General features: G+C 37.9%; 1 protein-coding gene across 3 annotated transcripts in view; it reads right to left on the bottom strand.

Annotated features, from left to right (window-relative positions):
- Positions 1-4,436: 4,436 nt before the first annotated feature.
- Positions 4,437-23,733, bottom strand: part of bahd1 (bromo adjacent homology domain containing 1) — a 32,339-nt gene continuing 13,042 nt past the window's right edge. For 2 of the 3 annotated variants that reach the window (XM_079458454.1, XM_079458453.1), the window contains exons 2-7: positions 18,347-19,927; positions 10,411-10,784; positions 7,883-8,042; positions 7,574-7,653; positions 6,878-6,969; positions 4,437-6,765 (exon numbers count right to left, since the gene is read on the bottom strand). In XM_079458454.1, coding sequence (XP_079314580.1) covers positions 6,582-6,765; positions 6,878-6,969; positions 7,574-7,653; positions 7,883-8,042; positions 10,411-10,784; positions 18,347-19,907 — 2,451 coding nt within the window. In that variant the 5' untranslated portion in view covers positions 19,908-19,927 and the 3' untranslated portion in view covers positions 4,437-6,581. Of the gene's footprint in view, positions 6,766-6,877; positions 6,970-7,573; positions 7,654-7,882; positions 8,043-10,410; positions 10,785-18,346; positions 19,928-20,340; positions 20,370-23,733 lie in introns of those variants that run through there. The other variant, XM_079458455.1, reaches the window with a different exon arrangement.

Below are 23,733 nucleotides of genomic sequence, written 5' to 3'. Positions count from 1 at the left end.
GCAATACTACTTTATAGGCACTCAAGATTAATATGAGATTGGCAAAAACTGCTTGATGCAGTGTCTTTAATAGTGGCATGCTTAAGGAATTTCTGAACTGCCCAGTAGTGAACTAAATGGGAACTACCCCAGATTCGGACCAGCGCATGCATTTATTCTCGTCACTAATAAATGTAGAAAGCAAATGCAGATTTTAAGAGCAACGAAATGCGATATGATGTGTGCTTTTTTTCTTGAGGTAATGTTGACTGTTTCTGTCACAAGTTGAAAAGCTATCCTGTTCAAAAGTCCAGATTTCCTGGCGTACACTGAATTCAACTAAAGCGAAGATGCATCTAAAAAGTAGACATACTAAATACATACTAAGGCCATGACAATGACAAAATTCACATTTAGAAGGCACTCAAACCAGTCTCTCCACTTAAAAAGCCATGCCCTAACTTTGTCATCTCGTTGGATCGATTATTTTATTTTATTACGATTATAAATGATACACAAGTTATAATACATGATATAATCATACACAAGTAAAAAACAATGAGAAAACATTCAATTTACACCAAAAACATAAAATCAAATAAATCAAAGCCTTATAACAAAAAACTAAAATTTTACTTAACATTTACTCATTTGGCAGATGTTGACGCTGTTACTTAATACGATGAACAGGGAGCTTATTTAAATAATGTGTCAATACTGGTCATTAGTATGGCTTTCATGCACACTCCAAAACTAAGGTGCAGTAGAACAGCTGCAGGACAATTCCTTCTTGGCAACATCCATCATATTATTATCTGACATTCTTGAAGCCATCAGCAGCATACTGAATTTGGTAAGATACCCCACTTCCTTCTATAGACTCAAATTGTCTGAACACAAAGTTTAAAAATAGCAGACGTCAAAGATTTGCTCCTATGTGGCCAGTTTATGTTTGTTTAATAACGTCATCACATGCCTCATATGTTTTTGTTGTAATGTATTAAAAGAACACAAATGGTAATATTCTGAGGGATGCCAAGAACGTCTTATTTTTAAGACATCATGCAAAAGCATGTGGTTACAAAAGATCACTCTGTTCTTTATTCAGATTTGTATTGTATTTTTTTCTCCCCGTTTAAAATTGTCCCGGTTTCATTCATGTGGTAGGTTGTGGGTTAACTGCTGATTTGGGCTCTTTAACAAACAGTCGGGGGCACTTGTTTTTTTAGATGAAATTAATGAGAACTAAATACAGCAACGGAATCGTCACACTGGAGACAAACAAAGGGTACTTTAGTCCAAAGAAACACAGTCTGACGTACAGAAAAATTGAGAAACAATAACCAATATAGATTAAAACTATTCAAGATGGATGTAATTCAACTATTATAATAATACAGAGCTTTTCTAAACAGGATTGTAGCTTTCCACCATTTAAACCTATCTTTTGGCTTGCCTAACTGTCTTTTCAGAAATGTCACGATGGCCAGAAACAGGAGAGGGGTCTTAATACGATCTTTCTCTCGCACTGCAATGAAGTGCATAAATTCAACCATGACAGTACATTCTGCACATACTGTAATGGAAGTGATAAGGTCCCAGTTATCTATACAGAAATAACTTAGCATAAAAATCACCCTCCCGGGTAACAACGGAAATTATGTAAATAAGGCAAAAGGTCCTATAACCTGACACACATACAGTAGCTGATGTTGTCCCACTTTGTTTTCAGGTTCCAAATAGCCCTTTTTAAATACTCTAAAATGCATTTGTAAGTTAATTTTAGAAAGAATAACAAAAAGAAAAACACTTACTTGGACTTTTAAAAGTTCATTCTTAACATTCTTATTCACTGAATTCTTGATGTTTACAATATAACGTGTTTGGATTTTTTTTTGACAGTTCACCCAAAAATAAACATTCTGTCATCATTTACTCACTCTCAAGTTGTTCCCATTGTGTTTACATTTCTTTGTTCTGATGAACAAAAATAATTATATTTGGAAAAATGCTTGTAACCAAACAGTTTTGGCCACTATTAACATAGGAGAATAAATGACAATGCTAGTCAAAAGTGCCGTTTGCTCTCCTACATTCTTCAAAATGTCTTCTTTGGTGTTCAAAATAACAAAGAAATGTAAACAGCTTAGGACCAAGGCTGACAGAGGAATGCATATGAACTGATATTGTTCCATCAAAGTGTTAGTCCATTAAAGATAAAATGACCGAGAGCAAGAACACTGCAGCCCTTGACGATTTGATCTTTTACTCTCCCTCTCATCCTGACAACCACTGATGTGAGCAAAGGGGATATTCTCTGCTTCTCTTATCTAGAGCTTTTATTTAAGTCACTGATCCCATTTCGTGGGACTGAGCATAAGGTCCACCATCAGGGACCCTCGCAGTGATACGTGAGATGGAATACAACAATGACGCAAATAAACTAGAGACGCCTCATGAATATTTATAATGATCTTTACCCGCTCAATTAACTTACAGGTTTAAATGCCATGGAAACATTTTGAATCTCTAGCTGCGTGCATTGGCTTGATAAGAAATTGCATTTCGGTTTATGCCCTTTTTTCTGCTTGTATTATCGCAGGTTTGATTACCACGGTGAAATTGTTGGGGAATATATTGTGGATTTGTTTACGTATTAGATAAATAATGCTGTATGTGGGGCAGGAGACATGTTTTGCCTACAGTAAATCACGGGATAAAATCGGTTTCTTTAGTTCGGTTGGACTTGGTAAAACATTGCACAAGCAGCGTAAAGGTTGTAGGTTCAAACCTCAGAGAAAACGCATACATGTACTGAAAATGAATAAAAGGGTCTTCCAATTGCATAAGTGTAAAATGTGATATCGCCACCGAAAATTATCAACATATTAATTCATGCATTAATGAAAACGGTTAAAAATACGTGTACACGTTTGTTCAGACACCAGACCATGTGACCCTGATATTTGTCATACGATTGTCTGCTGGGTAGTTCAGGTAAGTCGATCTATGAACAAATCTTCACGCAATAAAGCATTTCTAAAGCAATATCTTGAGTGGACATGGCTCTGACATGTTTGTGTTCTCTCAAATCATATAGGGATACAGACTTTTTGAAATGATGGACATAATATATCGAGCAACAGTTTGCTATTTAGGTTAAATAGCCATTATTCCGTATTGAGCGGACATAAATTTAGGCAAGCAGTAAACGAATACTTGTTCAGTGTGTAGATAGCAACATCAAAGTGTATCTAACATTAGCATAACCAAAGAACAAAAAAAATCATTATGGCTTGTGAGACAACATCATTTTTCACACTGATCATTAATAATGCAAACAAAAGATTTCAGCAGAATCTAATTTAGCCCACCGTGTATCCCCCATTCATTCTGTCTCCGGCACTCAGGTATAGTTAATGAGCAGAAAGATCTATATTCCTTCTAAAGGCTATAATCCAGAAATACTTCACCGCTGTCACTAGTGATTCTCTTTGGTCAAGTGTTATTGGCATCATATTGAGTGCATGTATCTGATTTTAAGGTGCAGAAAAGCATTAAAGTGAGATAAAGGGCCTTTAAAGCACATGAAATGATATAGAGAAATGACTTGAGCATGCTTAATGATAAAACATCATTAAAAAGGTTACTACAGCCAAGATAGACAGTGGTCAAACCAACACAAAACGAATCAGTAAAGCCTCAGCTGAAAGATGAACAGAAACCCTCCCACATGGGCTTTTACAATCAACACACATAAACATGATAAATACATCATGCAAAGAAATATGAAGCAAACATCTGTCGTCATAAGTATTTGGGTAGAGGAAGGTCAAGGCATGCTCAGTATGACACCCTGTGGTCACTGTGCTTTAGTGCACCTTATATTCTCAAAACTATTATTCATAACCAAGGTAGCCACTAAAAGTGAAAATTGTGTAATCATTTACTCATCCTCTTGTGATTTCAAACTTTTATGACTCATTTTTCTGCAGAACACAAAATATATTTTAAAGAAAGTTGGTAACCAACAGCAGCGGCAATCATTCACTTCCATTGTACGGACACAAAACCAATGCAAGTGAATGGGGTCCAGTTAACAACGTTCTTCAAAATATCTTCTTTTGTGTTCTGCAAAAGAAAAAGTTTGAAATGACAAAGTAGATGAAATGAGTAGAGGGTTTATTTTTGGGTTTGTTTTGTGAATATATTTTCAATTATAAACCACAGATTTTTTTATTTCAAAGTTTTGATGTTATTTTAACGTTCCCTTATATTACTAGAACACCGATTTCAAGTAGGTAAGAGTACAAACAGAGCCTCCAGGAAACTTAAGAGTTTATTTTTGCATTTTTTACACAGATGACTGAATCTAAGAAGCTGTAACGCACAACGAGTCAAGGCCTTGAGGATAAAAAGAGTAGATCAAGAGTAGAAAAACAACCAAAACAAAGAGTGTGATGCTCATATATTATTTATTCCTTTTAAATATTTTCCTCATATAATATACATTTCTATCTTAAATAATACAAATGCGCTGTGCTAGATCTATCAATTCAAAGAATGCCCAGTATTTCCATGCTGCATTGAAATATATATATATATTCGTAGACACGTTCGCCCACATACACACAAACAGCCGCACATCAAAGGAGCAAAGAACTTCATGGTCAGTTTTGTATACAGAGGAATGAACTTAATCCTTTCCCCCTTTTGGTGCATGTTAACACATTTCATTTCCAGAACGTTCTGCTAGAGAAGCACACATTTCCAAAATACTTAATTTTCACGCAAACAGTGACCAGAATCTACTCGACCGCACTGTTAACCAAAGCGAAACAAAAAGAGCTCTGCTTTAAATGATCCGCGAAACCGTTATGGCATTACCACGTCTAAACTGGCATATCTGACATAAGCAGAAGACATTCTTGCTGTGGTAACTGAGAAAACAGAAGTAATATCAGGAAGATACCGTGACAAGATGATTTCAATTTCTGTCTCTGTATGTTGTTGGGCATGATAATGCACTGGGAAGTTAACTATTGAAATCATATCTTAGCTTCAGTACAATGATAACGTCTGTTTTGGTTAACATATAATTTTAAAAGGAATGGATTCTAGGTTACATCGACAAAACACATTCTAATGTAAAAAGGTTGTTAACCTACTACAAATGTTCTTTATACTATATATATAAAAAACAGGTCTCCCCATCCATAAAAGTTGATCATTATTGGAGACCCTGTAAATCACCTCAAACCCAATGAACCTTTCTGTCTTTTGTGAAGATGATTTATAATGTTTGAAACAAACTGTAACAGCTCAAAGAGGCGTGAAGGTCAGCATAGTGTGATCAGACAATCTTATCGATGCTTCTTAGCACAGATAAAAATGAGGTGCAAAACAAGCAGGCCAAAATGTAAAGAAGCTTGATTAAAACAAAAACTTCTGACACCAGTCTGTCTTCACATAGCAGACTTTTAACTATTAAAGGCACGAACAGACCATACAAAACAGCTTTTCATTTCTCAATTAGCGAACTTGTAACAAAACCATTTTGTAGGGCGAGAAGCAAAGGGCTCACGTTGAAAACAGGCCTGTGCGCACGAGATAAAATTTGTCCGTTCACATTCGTAACTGACAGTTACCGAGCACCTCCTGCGCCAAGATTAGAGTTCTCTCGTTTCTCTTTGTACACGTACAACAAATACACAGTATTTTCCTGCATTGGATCAGTGGCAGGTGACATTTTAAACACAGTCAAACTGCTGACTTCGGAAATGATAGTTAGTGCAAATTAATGGAGAAGCTATAAGGTGGCGGCCCGAGATGTTAAGGAGCGGTGTGATAACCTTTGGTTTGCTGGGAAGGCAGCAAGTTGGGCGAGGGGAAACTCTAAGGCAAGTCATGAGGGAAACAAGAGGACGACGACCTGTTACACAAACCTATTCATTGGTCGATTAACAGAGCGGTAAGCTAACCACATACATTTGGTAGCCAAATGCATTGTGGGTTACTTGGTCCACCACAATAAATCCTCCACACCCTTTTATGGCAGTTTCATGAATGATTGGCCAATGAATTGAAGGAAGAAAAACTTGTGATGCCTCCTGAAAGAAGGAGCTTGTGTTCAATTTATCTAAAAATAAATGTTTTCAACTTTAATTCTACAAATTAGGTGAAGTAAGGGTGCATTTACTACCAAAGAGAGAATATTTAAGCTCTATTCCATTATTTAAGGTAATTGTTAATGTACCTGCATTATAATTTTTTTGTTCTTTATACACGTATACAGCAAATATAAAAGATAACTGGAAAAATAAATACTCAAACTCATGGAGTGAAAAATCACATTTTGGCGTACCTTTCAACTCAAGGTCGTTGTGCTCAGAATGCCATTTTACGACGTCACAAGGGAAAACGCATATAAACTCGCAGCTTTTACAAGAGTTCTACACAGAAAGCATTTATCCTAAAGGGAAAATGTAAAACTACAACCCGGTTCCCTGCGGCATCCAGTTGATAGGGCTTTGATTGTGTCATGACGTTTTGGGTTCTGTTTTTCAGTGTATGGCTCTGTCGATTAGGCTTCCCCGTCACACCTACTGCAGGTTTTTCAGCAGGCGGCCATAGCGAAAGTCGTAAACATGGCGGCAGACAAACACAAGTTCGGGGTCTACGTCGCTGGGCACGCAACGATGAGCTGGAATTTTGTAGTTGGAGGGAGGGACCAAAGGGCTACGTCTGGGAAATCCCTCCTCACGACACTTCACCAAGGCACAAAATCTGAAATGATACAGATCAGTAAATGTATAAAACTATGTCATATGCTTTATTATACAGGCGATTATATATTTGGCACAAGCTTAGAATTAATATATTTAAAACCAGAACTTACCTACAGTACTGTGCTAATGTTAATACATAGCACTTATCCTCGATACACGCCACGCTGTTTTCGTCTTGATGCCGAGAGGCGAAAATCTCATTCTGAAAAATTAACATTGAATTAATACTTTATACTGTTTATTTAACCAGAGGAAATCCATGCACTAAAGGTAATAATAATTGCATTGACCCAAAAATGAAGTTGGAGCAAGTAAACATGTGAAAATTGTTATATTAATGTTCCCTTTGGAAATAAACGTCAATAATACAAACAATGGTGGCCATACACATAGCCGCGGGAAAAATTCCCGCGGCCATGAGACCATTTCAAAGACCATTTTCAGGTTTCCAGAATTTACTATTTATAGGTATGTGTTTCGTTTCATTATGTGAACTACCAACAATATTTCTCCTAAATTTCAAATAAAAATATTGTTTCTGAAATGACCACAATACATCTATAAATGCTGGATAAATTAATTTCGGAATGGTCTCTCCGCAGCTGTATGTGTGACGGATTTCATAACACGTTTGAGATTGAAATGAGTCATTTGTTTGTGCAGCGGCCTTGTTTCTGAGCTTTACTGGACACAGGAAACTTCTGCCTACAGTACTTCCTCTAGAAACTAAAAAACAAAGGAAGTTAAATGTTGACATTGCTGTCCTTGGAGGACCACGCAGTGCCATGGACAATTCCCAGACTCACCTCACAGTGCATGCTGGGATTGCGACCCCCCTGAGTGTGTTCTGGGCGGTAGTACCAAAACAAGCTCATCATCAGCTCCCCTAAAAATGTATTTACATGGAAAATAGGTTCGTGGTTAGCAGTCACTGGAAGCAATTAATGTGGAAGAAGTGCTATGTGTCATCTGGCAAGCGATGCTCCATCAACATTAGTGTCTCTTCAATATCAAGAACTGTGACTCCATGTTAAATGAGTGCTGTTGTGTTCATTATGCCATTTCATTCGTATTGCACAGTGTTGAGGAAAACAGAGATTCGAGATTGGGATTACCTGACTCAGGGTCATCCCAGAAGGCAGAAACTTTAGCCACATAAGGTAAGGACTTCTTCCTGGGACCTGAGCGCAGCAGCACTGTGTCTCTGACCCTGATCACCTCCCCGTCTCTCTGAACTCCTTCGTAGCACCTACGCAAGGATGTTGATTCTTCTCCCTTTAACACAATTCAAAATATAGAGATTGGAAAACAATGACCTTCAACAGCCCATGTAATGTAACTATAGCTGTGGAAAACATTAAGAGAGTACACCATTTGCATTTGGCAGATGCTTTTATCTAAAGCGACTTACATTGCATTATCCTATATATTTTACATAGGTATCTGCAATCCCCTGGGATCGAACCCACAACCTTGCGTTATTAACGCAATGCTCTTATCACTGAGCTACAGGAAAGCTCCAAATGTATGTATGTATATACAGTAGAAGGTGTATATAGTATACAGGTGTATAGTAACATTTCTAAATTTCAAAATTTGACCCCATTCATATTCCATAGTGATTTGTATTCCTACTATGGAAAGTCAATGGCGGCAAATTTTAAAGTGAATGACTCTTTTAAAGCTGCAATCCGTGACTTTTGCCTCTTTCACCATCTCTATTTGAAACTTAATTTAAGAGTTTGCCTTAACTGTGTTACGCTTTGGCACTGCACAGGTGCATCTGGGTTGCCAGATCTGCATGACAAAAATCAGCCCAATGGCCATTCAAAACTACCTGGAGAAAAAATAAAGACTTGGCAACGGTCTGGCAGCTGGCACCTCTTTCTTTCTGTTTACTGCATAACATAACTGCACAAAGACAAATCTACCTGAAATTTCCTGAGAATTCCAACCAGGGTACTCAAATTGTAAATCATTATTATAATCTTACTGTTGCCAAACATTTGGTCAACAAGTTACTTTTGCTCATTTTTACCAAAACAATTTTCCGTTTTTGCAGCGAATTGTAGCTTTAAACATTAATACTTAAAGGCATACTTAGTTTACTTAAATACAAAGATTCTGTCATCATTAACTCAATTCTGTCATCATTCATTCTGTCTCATTTCATCCCAAAACCCAAGTAGATGTTACTTAGGTGGTGTTCACATTACCCACTGTCGTACAAAAACAGAGTTTTAAAAAACAACAACGATCCTCGTTTATAATGTCATTTCCACATGCGTTTTAGAAAAAATCTGCATGTCCCATGACCATTCAGACACGCTCGGCATGCACACACAAATGAAATCAGTTGTATTGTCATACATAAGTTGGTTGTTGTTTACGGTTGGTTACTAGTCAGTACAAAATGAACATGATGGCGATGAAAAGCAAGGACGTCTTTGTGTGGATAACCTTAGATGTGGTAATCCATGTTATTAGACTTGTTTGATTTCATCCGGCGCCAAGCAGACCGTTCGTTGGTTGACATGGCAGTACTAAGAGCACGATTAAAGAGCATATGGCTCTTGATTCTCTCCCGTGTTGCAGTAATGTCACTGTGTCGATCAGTGTACGCACCACAGCTTCAAGTCAAACAAGCCTATTGTTTACACAGTCCTTGCGAGGCTGGTCATTGTCGGTAGCGTAACGGCTCATATGACCGGGACTTAACGAATCAGGGAAGCAAACGCAATGATACAGACGAACCAATCAGTAATGCGTATTCTAAAATCTCAGTTTTCGTCCGTTTACACAGAAACGCAACCCCGGATAAACGCTGTCTTAAAATGTGACTGACAGCCACTGTTTGCTCAGTATGTTTAGACAGTAATACTGTATTTAATTAAACCGAATGACTTGTTTAAGTTTTGTAGTCTTCAAAGGAAGGACTGTTTAAATACCGCAATCATTACTCTAAAGACTTAAAGATGACCCACACAGGAGTGCAGCCAACTCTCTAGATCTTCTGCTGATTCTTGAAGTGCATGTAAGCTCAATCTTCTTTAATTTAGGTCAGGGAAATGCTTAAGTAAGCACAAAGGGATCGCGGCATTCCCTTTTATTGCAAAAGGTTTACCCACTGGATGTTTGAAAGACTTTTAGAAATTATTTGTTCAAAGCCCCTTTCTGGAATCTAATAGTAATGTGTTTTCCTATGAATGCAATACAATGTATTACAATACAAAATGTATTATTAAAGGGACAATTCACCCAAAAGTAAAAATTCTATCATTATTTACTACACACCCTCAAGTTGTTCCAAATCTGTATACATTTCTTTTTTCTGATAAAGACAGAGAAAGACATTTGGAAGAATGCTTGTAGCCAAACAGTTCTCGGCCACCATGCACTCCCATAGTAGAAAACATTACAATGGTAGTCGAAAGTGCATCAGAACTGTTTTCTTTTCTTGCATTCTTCAAACTGTTTTCTTTTGTGTCAACGGAACAAACTTACTAAAACCTTACTAGGGTAGTCAATGGTGGCCAAGAATTGTTTTATTTTTGTGCGAACTGTTCTTTTAAGAAACTTAATACAGCAAGAATAGCTGTTCCGTATTGATACGTCCCAGTACAGAAAGAACTTGAGTACATACCACGATGAATACCTCCTTCTCTGTTGCCACACCAACTGGCAGCCAGCCGTTTGTTGCCCGGCGACGGTTGATCTTAGACGGCTTGGCAGCTGTGCTGCCATGGACTGTTCCCAGCTGGCCATCCTTAATGTGGGGGCAAACAGCAGAGTCCCGCACCCCAGACCGTGAGCCGCTGGGTGGTTTGGCCCTCTGAGGGCACTCCCGACCCACTCTAATCTGCACCTGTGGCCGACCGGCATCAGGAGGAGGTGTCTGCAGGTGGGGTACTGGCGGATTGGGAGGAGGCACATTAGAGATGGGGCAGATGGAAAGAGGCAGGGCAGGAGGGATGCTGATAGAGGAGTTGTGGTCATCTAGTGGGTAGGAGTAGTCTTCTGCAGGGGGTGAAGGGAGAACAAAACGATTGATTTTTTAAAATGGCTAAGGTCTTAACATTTATTTTTAACCATAAACAAACATGTAATGCACCATATTGCTTGCAACACAACACTGCAGGCTAATGGAGATGTGCCAGATGCTGTGGTCAGACACGGAGCTAAGTGCATGTAACCACTATTATATTCAGACTTGAGGGTAGTACATTTTAGGATGGAAATTACAAATCAATTTAGAAAGAAACTTTATTGTTAACAAGTATCTAAAATTTGCTATATCATACAAAGACAGAAACTTCCAATTGTTACGATCCATGCAGTTATATGTTTGGGGATTTTAAAACAAAGATCCCCAAATTTCAAGCAGGATGAGCCAATCTCAGGAAACCTCCTGTCAATCGTGCTTCCCATAGTGATGTAGAAATAGTGGAAGTCATGAAAATATGAGGTGAACAGTGTATGTTTATGTGATGCATTTACGGCTGTGCGATTTGGGGAAAATATCTAATTGCGATTTGGCAATTATTCAAATAGGATTTACTGTTGTTCTATTGGTTCCCAGCTGCCAGATTACATCACACCAATAGAATCCAATTTCCAGTGTAGGTCTACACTATTATAGTTTCCATTAAAACAACTACAACTCCCATTATACTACAACTCCAATTGCATCCATTGTTCACTTCATTTGTAAGTCGCTTTGGATAAAAGCATCTGCTATAATACAATGTAAATAACCCTTCAATCCATAAAGTTTTCTATTGTGTTAGTGAATTATTAAAATAGTACATAGGTTACATGGGCTGATTTATTTGTATTTGGGATTTTAAAAACAAGTAGAAAATGTGCTAAGGGTTCATTTCTTCCAAGCGAAATTAGCAAAACGGTTAGAATTTATATTTGTTCGAAACGCGGAAAAGGTGGGAGACTGTGAGACCAGATGCACTTGTGGAGAATTGCGTGTGTTCGGTCTTCTGAATTGGAGTTTTCTTTAGTATTTATTTGCCTTATATGATCGATCTAATTATGCAAACGCCATGATACTCTCTCTCCCGCTTTCTGTTTGTTAGATTTTTCTAATGACGGGGGTTTACGCAGTTGGCTATGGCTGTGCTGGTTGGGAAAATGGTGTGATGTGCTCATTTAGTTGGTTAGCAAGAACGCCACTCAAAGCGGGTTTGGAACAGACGTGTTTCATAATTTTCACATCCCATCCACATCGCAGCCTCTTGCGATTAGCAAATCGCAACGTCTCACATCGCGATTCGATTAATCGTTCAGCCCTAGATACATTCGATTATTCTGTTAACGTATATAAATGACAAGTGTGCAATTTTGGATGAGAGTCGGGGATAAATTAAACAGACAAAATGCGTAACTAGTCGTGATAAAAGTGGAGCGACGAATTTAAGTGTATCCATATGACAGCAGACAAAAATCAAAAGAAATACAATAGCTTTTGATTGATTTAGAAATTTACTTTTAAAACAAAGTACTTTCTTTTTATCACAAACATTGTGATACAACTAGGGGTTACCACGAATAGTCGAAGATTCGCTAGAAGAAGCCGACCACCACTCTCCCAGTCGAATCTTCACAGAGGTGTTATGCAATGGGGATCATGCCGTTTTGGTTATATGGCCAGCGGCGTAGCAAAAATATTATTTATTATGTACAGAAATTTTTAGGGTGTGTACACCGATTCCAAACATTTGTCACTTACTGAATGTTTGGGCATTTAAATATGAATCAACACTTTGACTTTAAATGCACATAGTTCATTACTTAGACTGAACTTTGCGCTGAATGATACAAAAAAATTATAATAAAGTAATATAACCAAAATCACTGCATATAGCAAGCACAGCGCAGACTTTCGAACTTTTTGTTCTCTGCACTGAAAGCAAGCGTAAGCGTCAGGAGGACGGAGAAAGAGTTCGCAAGAAAAAAGGGGAAACTGACTTTTTGACTCTTTAAATGGTGAGATGCTTTATTGCAGTCCTCCTTTCATTGGAAATGTATGTGTTGTATTCCCGTTTTAAAAAAGGATTCATTATTATGGATTGGTGTTAAAAATAGTTATGAGGCGTGATCTGGTCTTGTATTGTTTGGCATTGTAACTTGATGTTTAAGGAAAATGTCCATTAATTGTACTATTTTTGACTTGTTTTGAAAATATATTCCCCTGCATTTCAGTAATTTTGCCTAAAAACATTAATTTTACACATTGTGACTTGATTCTGGCTTATTTCATTTCTTATTTTAATTTTTTATTATAATTCGGATAAGACTATGTAAATCCTTAGTCAGGGGCACCCCTAAATTCAACTATTCGTCAACCTCTTGCTGCAAAGGTCTGCATCTTAATATTTAATACAGACTGCATTTTGAATGAACTGAAAATCACAGATAAAAACTAGTGAAAAGTTGAATTTTCAGTCATTTAGATATCAGAGGTCAAAACAGCACCGGGTAACAGGTCAGTGAATGGTGGCCCTTACTGACTTATCTGACAAGTCATGTTATTTAATTTACTAAATGTCCTTGTAATTACTGTGTTATCGCCCACTTTACTGTGGTAATTTAGTAGGGAGGAAAAATGATTAGACAAATTGTCTTAAACAGCAAAAAGGCAGAGCTCTTGTGCGACTCCTATCAACCCATCCATCCGTGCACACATTTTTGCGAGGTGGCTAATGTGTATGAATTCGTACAATCTCATTCATACATTTTAGTACGATGTGCTTTCGCGCTAGTGACTTTAGGTGAAAGATCATGGGTTAGGGGTTTGGCTTTAGTATTGAGTTTTTTAAGTAATCGTTTGTTTTTGTACGATATAGATTGCACGAATTCACACGAAATTCCCCCCCAGTGAAATAGTTATGCATTTCTGTGAGATCAGGTTAACCAATCTGGATGTGAGGATTTTACAAACTAGCACAGAGTACGTTTACATGCACCTTCATAATACGATCATAATGAGATTTCGCCAATATTGTGATTAAACCTGATCTCATGTAAATGAAATACTTCGGTCTTAATAATGCAATTAAGATCATACTATATAAATTTGTAGTGGGGTATTTTTTTTGCTACTGTAACCACAGGCTTTGGAGACTGCTGATATTGCTTCTTCGTGGTTATGTTCCTTAAACACAAACATCTAGCATTTAACTTGCCTATTTTACTTAAACATATAATGTATGTGTCTATTTGCATGTTATGATATTATTGCAAATTGTTCTGGTATATTGTAATTTAAAGTTTCCAGTCCTGATAATATTTAAAATAATATACTTTGGAATCTCACAGAGTTTTTTTGCATAGATAAGCGGGCACTTATTCCATGCAGCCTTATAAGCATTACACAGAGCATGGCAAAAATGGATTGCAAAGCGTTGGCGCTGACCGTGCGGGCGCTTACGTTAAAAACAATTGAAAAACGAGTACATTTAGATGGTCACCTGTAGCGATCTCCGCAAAAAAACACTTGCAAAATAATATTTTGGATCACAAATGGGACCCCCTTAGGCACAGTCTGGAGCCCTGCAATCGTTTCAAAGGCATTTTCATTATATTTCTATATATGGCACTAAATAACTATGAAATATGTCGTAAAAAGGTTTCGAATTGAAATATATTAAAGCAGTGGCCAGGAACACACCAACTATATCTGAGATTATGTTTTATATGGTAATAATAATCTAAATTTCATATAAATGGAAGAGGTATGCTCACGTTACATCATGAAAACTCTGATTATTGTGAATAGTCACATTATTGGTGCAGATGTTAACGTAGTCAGTTTTACACTTTTTTGAAACTTTGAAACATGCAAGCGGTGATCCTCAGACACTTTTGTCCTCTCACATTGATTTTAGCAAATCAGTCAGGACTACTACATCATGTGAATGTAACATCAACTGTTTAATATTCATAAGCCAAGCTGATAAGGTTTATAACATGTCCCCTCCACTTTTCACTCTTCCTACATTTCTGCTTAATTTGAACACCAATTGCGAGCAAATCCCAGACAAAGAGCTCACAATAACGCAAGTTTACTCTGTAATCGCATTCTGTCAACTCAAATAAAGAACAACAACACTTAAGATAACCCTGTTCACAGTTCTCAGCCTCTCTGGCGAGTAGGGTAAGCATTTGAGAGAACTGCAGTCATTGTAGATTCACTCATGCGTGTGGTGTTATTGCAGAAAGAGCTCGCTTTAATCAATTTTTATTCCCCTTATTCTCATTTAGTCACTGTTTAATACATAGTGGATTATGTTTGTGATAATATACAGCTTTTTTCAACAGATGCCTTACAGTTCCCAGCATTATGCAATTTTCACCACTAATGTAATACCAAAGCAAATGCAGCAGCCTTAAGGTAATACTGAAATGCCTTCGCCTTGTTTGTCTTGTCACAATAAAGTAATGCTCTACCTAGAATGTCAGATTACCATCTGATTGACTGGAATTACGGTGAGTAAAACAATTACAGTGCGTAACGCAGCCATACGGTTAAAAACCAACATGGGAGCATGTCTGCAGAGCATTTCGCCTGTGCCGAGGTTCACAGGCGGCTGCGAACCCACAGCTGCCACCTCACAATGAACAGACAGTGCAAGTCCCCTGCCAACGAAAATAACCAGAACCCTCCCCACCTGTGACAATTACTCACATTTAAACCAGCGGTGAACAGACTGCAAGGAACATGCAGCCACAAGGACGTGGCTGGGGAAGAGAATTTCGTTAGATTCGGTAGATCAAACTGCTGACACAAACACATTTTTCACATCTAGTCATGTCACAATGAACTTGTTGTGTTCAACACTACTAGATAAGTCGCATTGGAGTCTGTATGAGTTCATTTACAAAGACTGGTCGTGTGTGAAGAAAGACGTGCCAGTTGTTGTGATTTGTGGATATCTTCAGTAGCAAAAAAAAGCTTTAGTAAGGATTAATTATATATATGATTATAATTATAATATAATTATATATAATCTGCGAAGGACCAAAAAACGTTCGCCCAATCAAAACGTTCTGGCCGAACGCTGTGACTGGTCATGTGTACATTTTCAGCCAACGTATTTTGCATACCACTGTAAACCCGGTTCACGCAGACATCCTACGTCATCTGCGCCGCAGCGCGTTCTCGTCCGTGTTGTCAATGTAGGGACAATGGTGGACTATCCGCAACAATCAAACTTTCCTGCAGAACCGATAACATGTAAATCTAAAAAACGTCTGGATCGTGAAAGTGGAAAACACGAATAAACATTGGTTCAGCTTTTACACAATGGAGACAGGTCCCTGCCGGAATGTCTGAAAGACGATGCCATGGTTGCTCTCCTTCTTTTCGACAGGTATGTACATGCTATGAGAAGAATTTATTTGGGTTTAGTTTGTAATTCATTACGTGGATTTACGAAATACGTTCATGTGTTTGGAGGAGGCGTGGCTTTGGACGGCGAATCACATAGAGGTTGGGATTATAATTTCAGTGCAAGCAGGCTAAAGATAGCACCTTTCCAAATCACCCACCCCACCTTTAACAGTATTTTTTCTTGAAAAAAGTAAATTGTTCACATACTCCCCACTGACAATGCATAGCTTTGTGTCACCACATTTTCAAAATATCATATTTACATTTATGCATTTGGCAGAAATGTGTATCCAAAGCAATTTAGAGTGCATTTATTGTATATTTAATGTATTTTAATCAACATGTTTCCTCTATAGTGTTCGAATTGTGGCAAAGCTCTTGGGGGGGTCCGCTAACCAGCCCTAAAAAAACACGGAGCTGCCAGTACAAGCATCAATAGTTTGGATCACAGTTTTGACCACATCAGAAACATAAATGTCTCTAAAATGTTGATAATTCATTAAAAGATGAGGGAGAGACTGAAAGATAATTTTGTTATTCTTTTGCAGTGGCTATGCTATCAATTTCGCTGTTATTTTTTATTCTACGATTTTAATTCACAAAAACAAATTTCTTAAAATTTGCCTAGGTTTGATGTCTCTCTTGCTGAGATTTCGCTTTTGTAAAATCTCTTAAACACGTTGATAACAATAAGAAAAAAATTATGATGACATTTTTCTTACGATTTAAGGTTTTCCTTTCCTTTCCTTTTATTTTCCTTTTTTATTTATTCTCTTGTCCTTTGATTCTTGTTCTTTATATTATTGTAATGCAGTGCTGTTCATTTTTTTTATTTTAATTTAAAAAATCCTTTGAGCGATCAAATGATAATGTTGATCAAGTATATGAAAATAATATAAATGAACCAATGCAGAATAAGAAAAACTAATGTCATTCCTTTGGGCGAAAGCAGAAGGGAAGCCTTCTCGTCAAAGTCGGAGCTCATGTTTGCAGAAGGGATCGCAAAATAATCTGTGGGGAATGCACAAAAAATAAAGTTTTCTGAGGGAAAGAAAAATATTCTTAGAGAAACGCAAAAGTTTTGCAATGGAACTAAATGTTCTTGGGAAGAGCATTTCAAATCTTTTTGCACCGTTTTTCCACCACGTGTATGTCCCAGTTTCTTCTTTTTGTCTCCGTGTTGCATTTGTTTTGACATTGTGAGATAACATTGTACACAACCAAAAACTTGCATATCAAAATGATTGTAACTTTTGAGTTTTAAGATAAATGCTTTCAATATGAGAGGATCCTCACGCGCCCTGTGTCTCAGGCTGACATCTCTCTACATGTCTTCATTAAACATCGTGTAGCGCGTTTGAGTATGCATGGACAATAGTTTATTGTTTTAGAGTGATAATTTGACAAAAAAATATTTTGGGTTTTTTGTAGTTTTAATGAAAAACCAGTGGATACCCAAACTTATTTTTTAGACCTTAGGTTATGTTTACTCGCAGTTGTTATTCTGTGGTGGAAGACATTTTCACTTTCCTTTGCAACTTTATAGTCTTATGTTTTGCATTACAATGTAAATATATTTAAACTCTCACGTTCTGTGTTGGCCTTATTTGACATTAGGACTGTCAAGTGATTAATCGCGATTAATCACATTCAGAATAAAATTTGTGTTTACATAATATATGTCTGTGTACTGTGCATATTAATATTGTAGTCATAAAATGTTTATTCATTTTTATATTTTTCTTACATTTAAATGATCTGTATGTCGTGTACACCTGTATGTCCTGGTCTTTCATTTACATTGCTGCATAATTTTAGAGGTAAAAAGTAAATACATGTCTGTCACAAATAAACATGTTAAGGGATTTTACTAATGTGCAGTACATGGATGTAAGCATTTTCAGATGTTTTTGTGTGGATGAGCACCATTTGAAAAACACTTGTGTGGATGAAGAACATTTATAAACAAAGACACATGTGTCAAATGTATCCGGATTAGTGTGGAGGTAGTCTCAAGTTAAAAACTGGCACAGCCTAGCCCATCTCACCCCGTGCTTCAAACACAATCACAAGAAACAAAATTAAAGAGCAAGTAATCGGTTTTCCAATTCAACCGTTCAAACTTATTGCAAAGTTATTTTCATTGGCGGCATGACAACGTAAAAAAAAATCCTACCTGTTTCCATTTTGTGCATGCAGCCCGAGCATCCTGCATTGTAAGAGCAGGCTCTGTTAGCGATGGGTTGTGTGGGTCTGTAAGCGTAGCCACTGAGCCTGCAGGGTTCTCCATAGCAGGTCCCAACAGAATTACAATATGCCGGATGAGGGATCCCTGTAGGATGGGATACTGAAGAGGGAATCAGTTTGGGTCTCTGGACCCCACTAGGGCACCTTTTCAGCGGGGTCACAGCAGAGGGTGCGTGGGTTCCCGGATTGGAAGGAACAGGAGTCCCGTGATGAGCGATGTGGACATAGTAACCGGGGTAACAGGGATAAGGATGGGCACCGAGGGGCATTCCAGGATGTGTGAGGGTATGAGGAGCAGGAAGAAATCCCTTTAGAGAATGTTCATCTGTTTCAGGGTAGGTTTTCTGACCAAGGAACAGGGCTAGTCTGTGGCAGTACTCGACTGATCTCTCCTGGGTACAGCAGTAATATGGTTTTACTTCAGTCTCTGTTTTTTCTTCCTTCACAGGCTTCAGGGGGTATCCGAGCATGGATCTGCACTGATATCCAGGGCTAATGAAGCCATGGCTTCCTGTATTCCCATCCCAGTGGAGGGCATGCTTCTCACAAAGGCTGCAGCACTGGTGCGATACTTTCAGCTTGGACTGACAGGGCAAGTTGTGCTGCTGTTTACGTGACATAGCCTGAAGTTGTTTTCCTCGCACTCCTCCGCTGCTTGGTTTGCTGTCTGTTTTACCTCTGCGTTTTACTCCTGCGGACGTGCTGGTCAGCTTTAGCAAGGCGGCCGCGGTTAAACCCGCGAGGCGTTTTGGAGTGGGAGCGTTGAGAGTTTGTAAATCAATACCCTCAGTCTTCGCTTTTTTGGGGTTTCTACACGGCTCTGATTCTCCAGCGTTCGAGCGCTTTCGGTTGTCTTGTCCTTTTCTATTAGAATCCTTATCTTTTGGTGTATCTTTAGTGCGAGAGCCGTCACCTTTTATCTGTTGTTTCTTCTTTGAAGGTTTTGATGTCTTTTTGGGGTCTTCTCTGTCCAACAGCAGACTGTTAACAGCTTCTGCATTCAGAGAGGCCAGTCGCCTCTGGCGTGGTTCTGGGATAAATTCTGTGTATAAGGCAATTTTATCTGGTTTCACTTTGCTTTTTGGTACAGGCGCTGACCGGCAAGATTTACAGGCTTTTTTGCGACACTTGCAGATTTTTGCCTTTCCTTGCATTTTCCTCGCCTGCTTTCCTTCAGTCTTACGCAGAGCCTTCATGCTGTTCTTACAAGTGTCACTTTCGTCCAAACGTGTTAGTACGACACAACAGTTAAGCGTGCCTACTTCACCCAATCCATGTCTTCCTCTTAGGGGGTACAGCTTCCGGTCTCTCTCTGTGTTCTTCCCTTTTATCTCCTTACCTTTTCCTCTTTTGGAAGGGCATGTTTTAGCCTTCTTTTGCATTGGGCGCTCTGGCCAAGTTCTGTCCATAGTTTCAGCATGTGTCTGACAGCTCACCTGGTCCACAGATTCACTCTTATATCCACAGTTCCTCTGCCGCGCATGGGTCATCACACTGTGCCATCCAAAACCTATAAAGCAAATATAAAAATATGTTCAATTTCCACGGAAGCTGTAACCATAACCATAGAATATACAGTGTGTACAGGAACTATGTTAGGAACTAGTATATTATGACTTGCATAGCCTTTGCTAATTCATATTAATATGTCTGGCTATGTGACATAATGTTGAGTAATCAGCATAAATGTGGCCTTATGTACGACTAACTGGGTAATAGGACCGGTAACATTTTTAAGAATTTTAATTGGGCAGGGAATAAAGCAGTTACTAAACGGCAATGAAATGAAATAAACATTTACATTTTTAATGAGCATCTGTTGGCTTTTTGCAACAAATATCTTTCAACCTGAATAAACAAACTGCAAATATGACTTAAAGGAAAAGTTTTTCTCAAAATCAAAATTGTGTTATTTTTACTCACCCACATTACGTTCAACATGTTTTAAGACCTCCCGGCTTCTTCGAAACACAAATAAAGATATTTTTAGGTGACATTCGAGAGATTTCCAGGCCTCCTCATATAATCATCATGGTTATAGCTGTTGTCCAGGTCCAGAAAAGTACTTAAGACATCGTTAAATTGGTCCATCCGCTCTAAGTGGCTCAATTGAATTTTTTTAAAGCGACGGGAATACTTTATGTGCGAAAAACTAAACAAATAACGACTTTAATCGATATATTCTCCTCTGTATTGTAAGTCTATGGTATGTGTTCACGAAAGCACTTTGGCGCATACACATTCCATGGGGGCAGATGCCGGCACTCTGACTGACAACCCGGAAGCACATCTCTGTGTTTTATAAGCAGAGGCACGCTGTATATAAGATGATCTTCGCAAAATGTCTGATGGTTTCGAAACTGAGGAAGACTTGTACTTTTTTGCCAAACCCTACAAACCGAATGCGCATGCGTCAAAGTGCTCTTGTGAATGCCCACCATAGACTGACAAGACAGAGGAGAATAAATAATATAATAAATAAATAGATTAAAGTTGTTATTTTGGTTTGTTTTTCTAACAGAAAGTATTGTGTACACTATATACTATGAGCAGATGGACCAATTTAACAATGTCTTTAGTACTTTTCTGGACCTCGACAACAACTATAACCATGACGTCTATGACGAGGCCTGGAAATCTCTCAGATGTCACCTTAGATATATTTATTTCTCTTCCAAAGATGTCGGGAGGTCTTAAAACATGTTGAACGTCATGAGAGTAAAAAATAATAACACAATTTCTATTTTGAGATGAACTTTTCCTTTCAGGTGTTGCTTAATATTTCATCTTAAAAGCTAAAAACTCTTTAGTACACCATCACACTGACCAAATATTCATTACAACTTAGAAGACATTTCAATGAAATAATTCCTTTAGCACATATGTAGGTACATTACAAGCGTATGAATGGATTGCTTTGTTTACAAGATCTTGTACACTACCATAATTGTGTCTATTATTCAAAAGTATGAGGATGTAATGGCTTATACATAATTATAAACAGAGAAACAAAACATCATATTTTTACATTGTATATTAATGCGATTGATGATTAATATGTTTTCTGTTTACAGTGACGTCCCGCATTATTTTAGAGGTAGCAAAACACTTAAGACTTCTATTTGTTTGTTGCGTGTTTTTTAATTGTCGGGAGGTGGGTAGGTTTAGGATAGGAGTAGGGATGGCTATCTTTAAGATTTTATCGATACCGTTACCGATACTTATCAATACTGTTATCGATACTACGCTCTATAATTTGATGCAAAAAGACATGATGTGAAAAGATGTTAAACAATTTAAGTTTCTTTATTACAGCTGAGCTTTAGAACTGCAGTTTACAAATGCTTCTGAGCAAACAGAAAATGCCACATAACAAAACATGTGTGTGTTCCTTAGCATACCACTTATGTGCATAGGATGTAAATCAACATACAGTATTTGCGTTACAACACTCTTGATATTTGGCCCTTCAGACATTATAAATTTTTTCCTTTCTGGTTTTAAGTCTACATACATTTACTAGAAAAGTATTATTTTTATAATTTTACTAGTACATTTACTTCAATATTCTAAAGTAAGTGAATATACTACATGGCCGAATTATTAAAAACAATGTTATAACTTGTTCTCAAATAAAAGGACTTTTATTTTGGCGGGATGCAGCAAAGGAGTGTTTGACGGAAGCTTCCTCGTTTCGAACCGTGGACGTTGAAAGCGTGTCTCTCTAAATCCTTGGTGTTTCGAGTCAGATCCGTGGGTGTGGCTTGTTGGTTTTGACTAAATCCTTGGTGTGTCAAGTCTTACGAAACCTTTACCTTAACCCTAACCATATAAACTACCTATGGTTGTTAAACTTGCCAAAAAACAGGGTTGCGGGATGACATCAGACTCGAAACATCAAGGATTTTAAAAAGCTCCACAATCGCAACAATGCCACTCTTTAACTCAGAAAACACGCAAAACAAGCAGATTACAAATACATTACAGAAATCATATGGCCCTAGATATCACACAAACGTCGAGCAAACCATTTGGACATTATTCAGGGATGGAAAATATCTGGCAGCAGCCTCTAATTTGTCATTTAACACCCGAATACACAGAGAAAAATCAACACAAGTATTGATAACAGTATCATTTGTCATGAAGCTTATTGATAGTCTGGTATCGACCCCAATTATGTACCGGTCCAAAAAAGTACCGGTTCTCAGTAGTACCCATCCCTAGGTGGGAGTGGGGTTAAGTGCTCTAAAATATCTATTATAAATACCTGAGTGTGTCATTTTCATGCCTAAAGGAGGCAAAGCTTGACAATGACATGCAATTTCGAGTGGACCAGCGTGTCTAGCACACGCTTTGACGTGACACCGGGTTGCAACAGTGTCTTACATGGTTGTGATCCTAAGATTTTTTTTCATGCTATTTTTGTGCCATAAGGGACAAGGATCAAAAAAGAAATCTCCTCAAGATAAGAAATCTTTCAGATTACACTTTGAATCACATTCAACAACACTTTCAACACATGTCCAACATTTTGCCCTGAACCTATTGATTAAACAGATTGCAGGTCAGGAGTCACACACACAGACACATTCTGTATTCATTGGGCTCCATATGAAACTACACTCTAACTGGTTTGACCTATCGACTTGTTTTTGAGATCGCTACCTCTTCCTATTAACGGACCCAAAGTCCTTGAGTCTTTCCGCTTGATGCATTTTGACCTAGCAGGTATTATTTCTGATCTACGCAGTGCTATTTTTAACAATGTTTTTTTTTTTCATTTTATGTTCCGTATCATTATTACGATCACATTGTTCGTCCATATTACTCAGATCTTAGAAAAAATCTGAATAAATGGGCATGCTAGGATTGTGTGAATAGATTCATTTATTCATGGGCGCAGTTATTAAGTTTGACAGCTGCTGTATTTGAAACTCCATCTGTCAAATAAAAGAGGTCATCATCACCATCAGTCAAACTCAGAGGCAGTGCTCTCCTTTACAACCGAGCGAGTTCATCACCCGTGAAAGAAAGAGTTTATGCCAGAATCCCCAAACTAAACTTTAAACTATGGTCACAAAGAAGCATTTAAATGACAGCTGTAGCATTCTCTCATTTCTCCAACAATCCTCTTCAGCTGTCCTACTGCTCCTTACTATTTAAAATCATTCAGCCATGTCAGATGAAGAGAGCGAACTATTCTATGCGGTTAAACAAGCCACCAAAGGGACTTTTCATATATTCTGCATTGACTGACCCACAGTCAATTGTAAAATAACCAAACATCCACGTTTACAGAAGTCACGATTAAAC

The sequence above is a fragment of the Barbatula barbatula genome, assembly GCF_947034865.1.
Source record: "Barbatula barbatula genome assembly, chromosome: 6".
NCBI lineage: Eukaryota > Metazoa > Chordata > Actinopteri > Cypriniformes > Nemacheilidae > Barbatula > Barbatula barbatula.
This window is presented reverse-complemented; position numbering and strand designations above follow the sequence as displayed.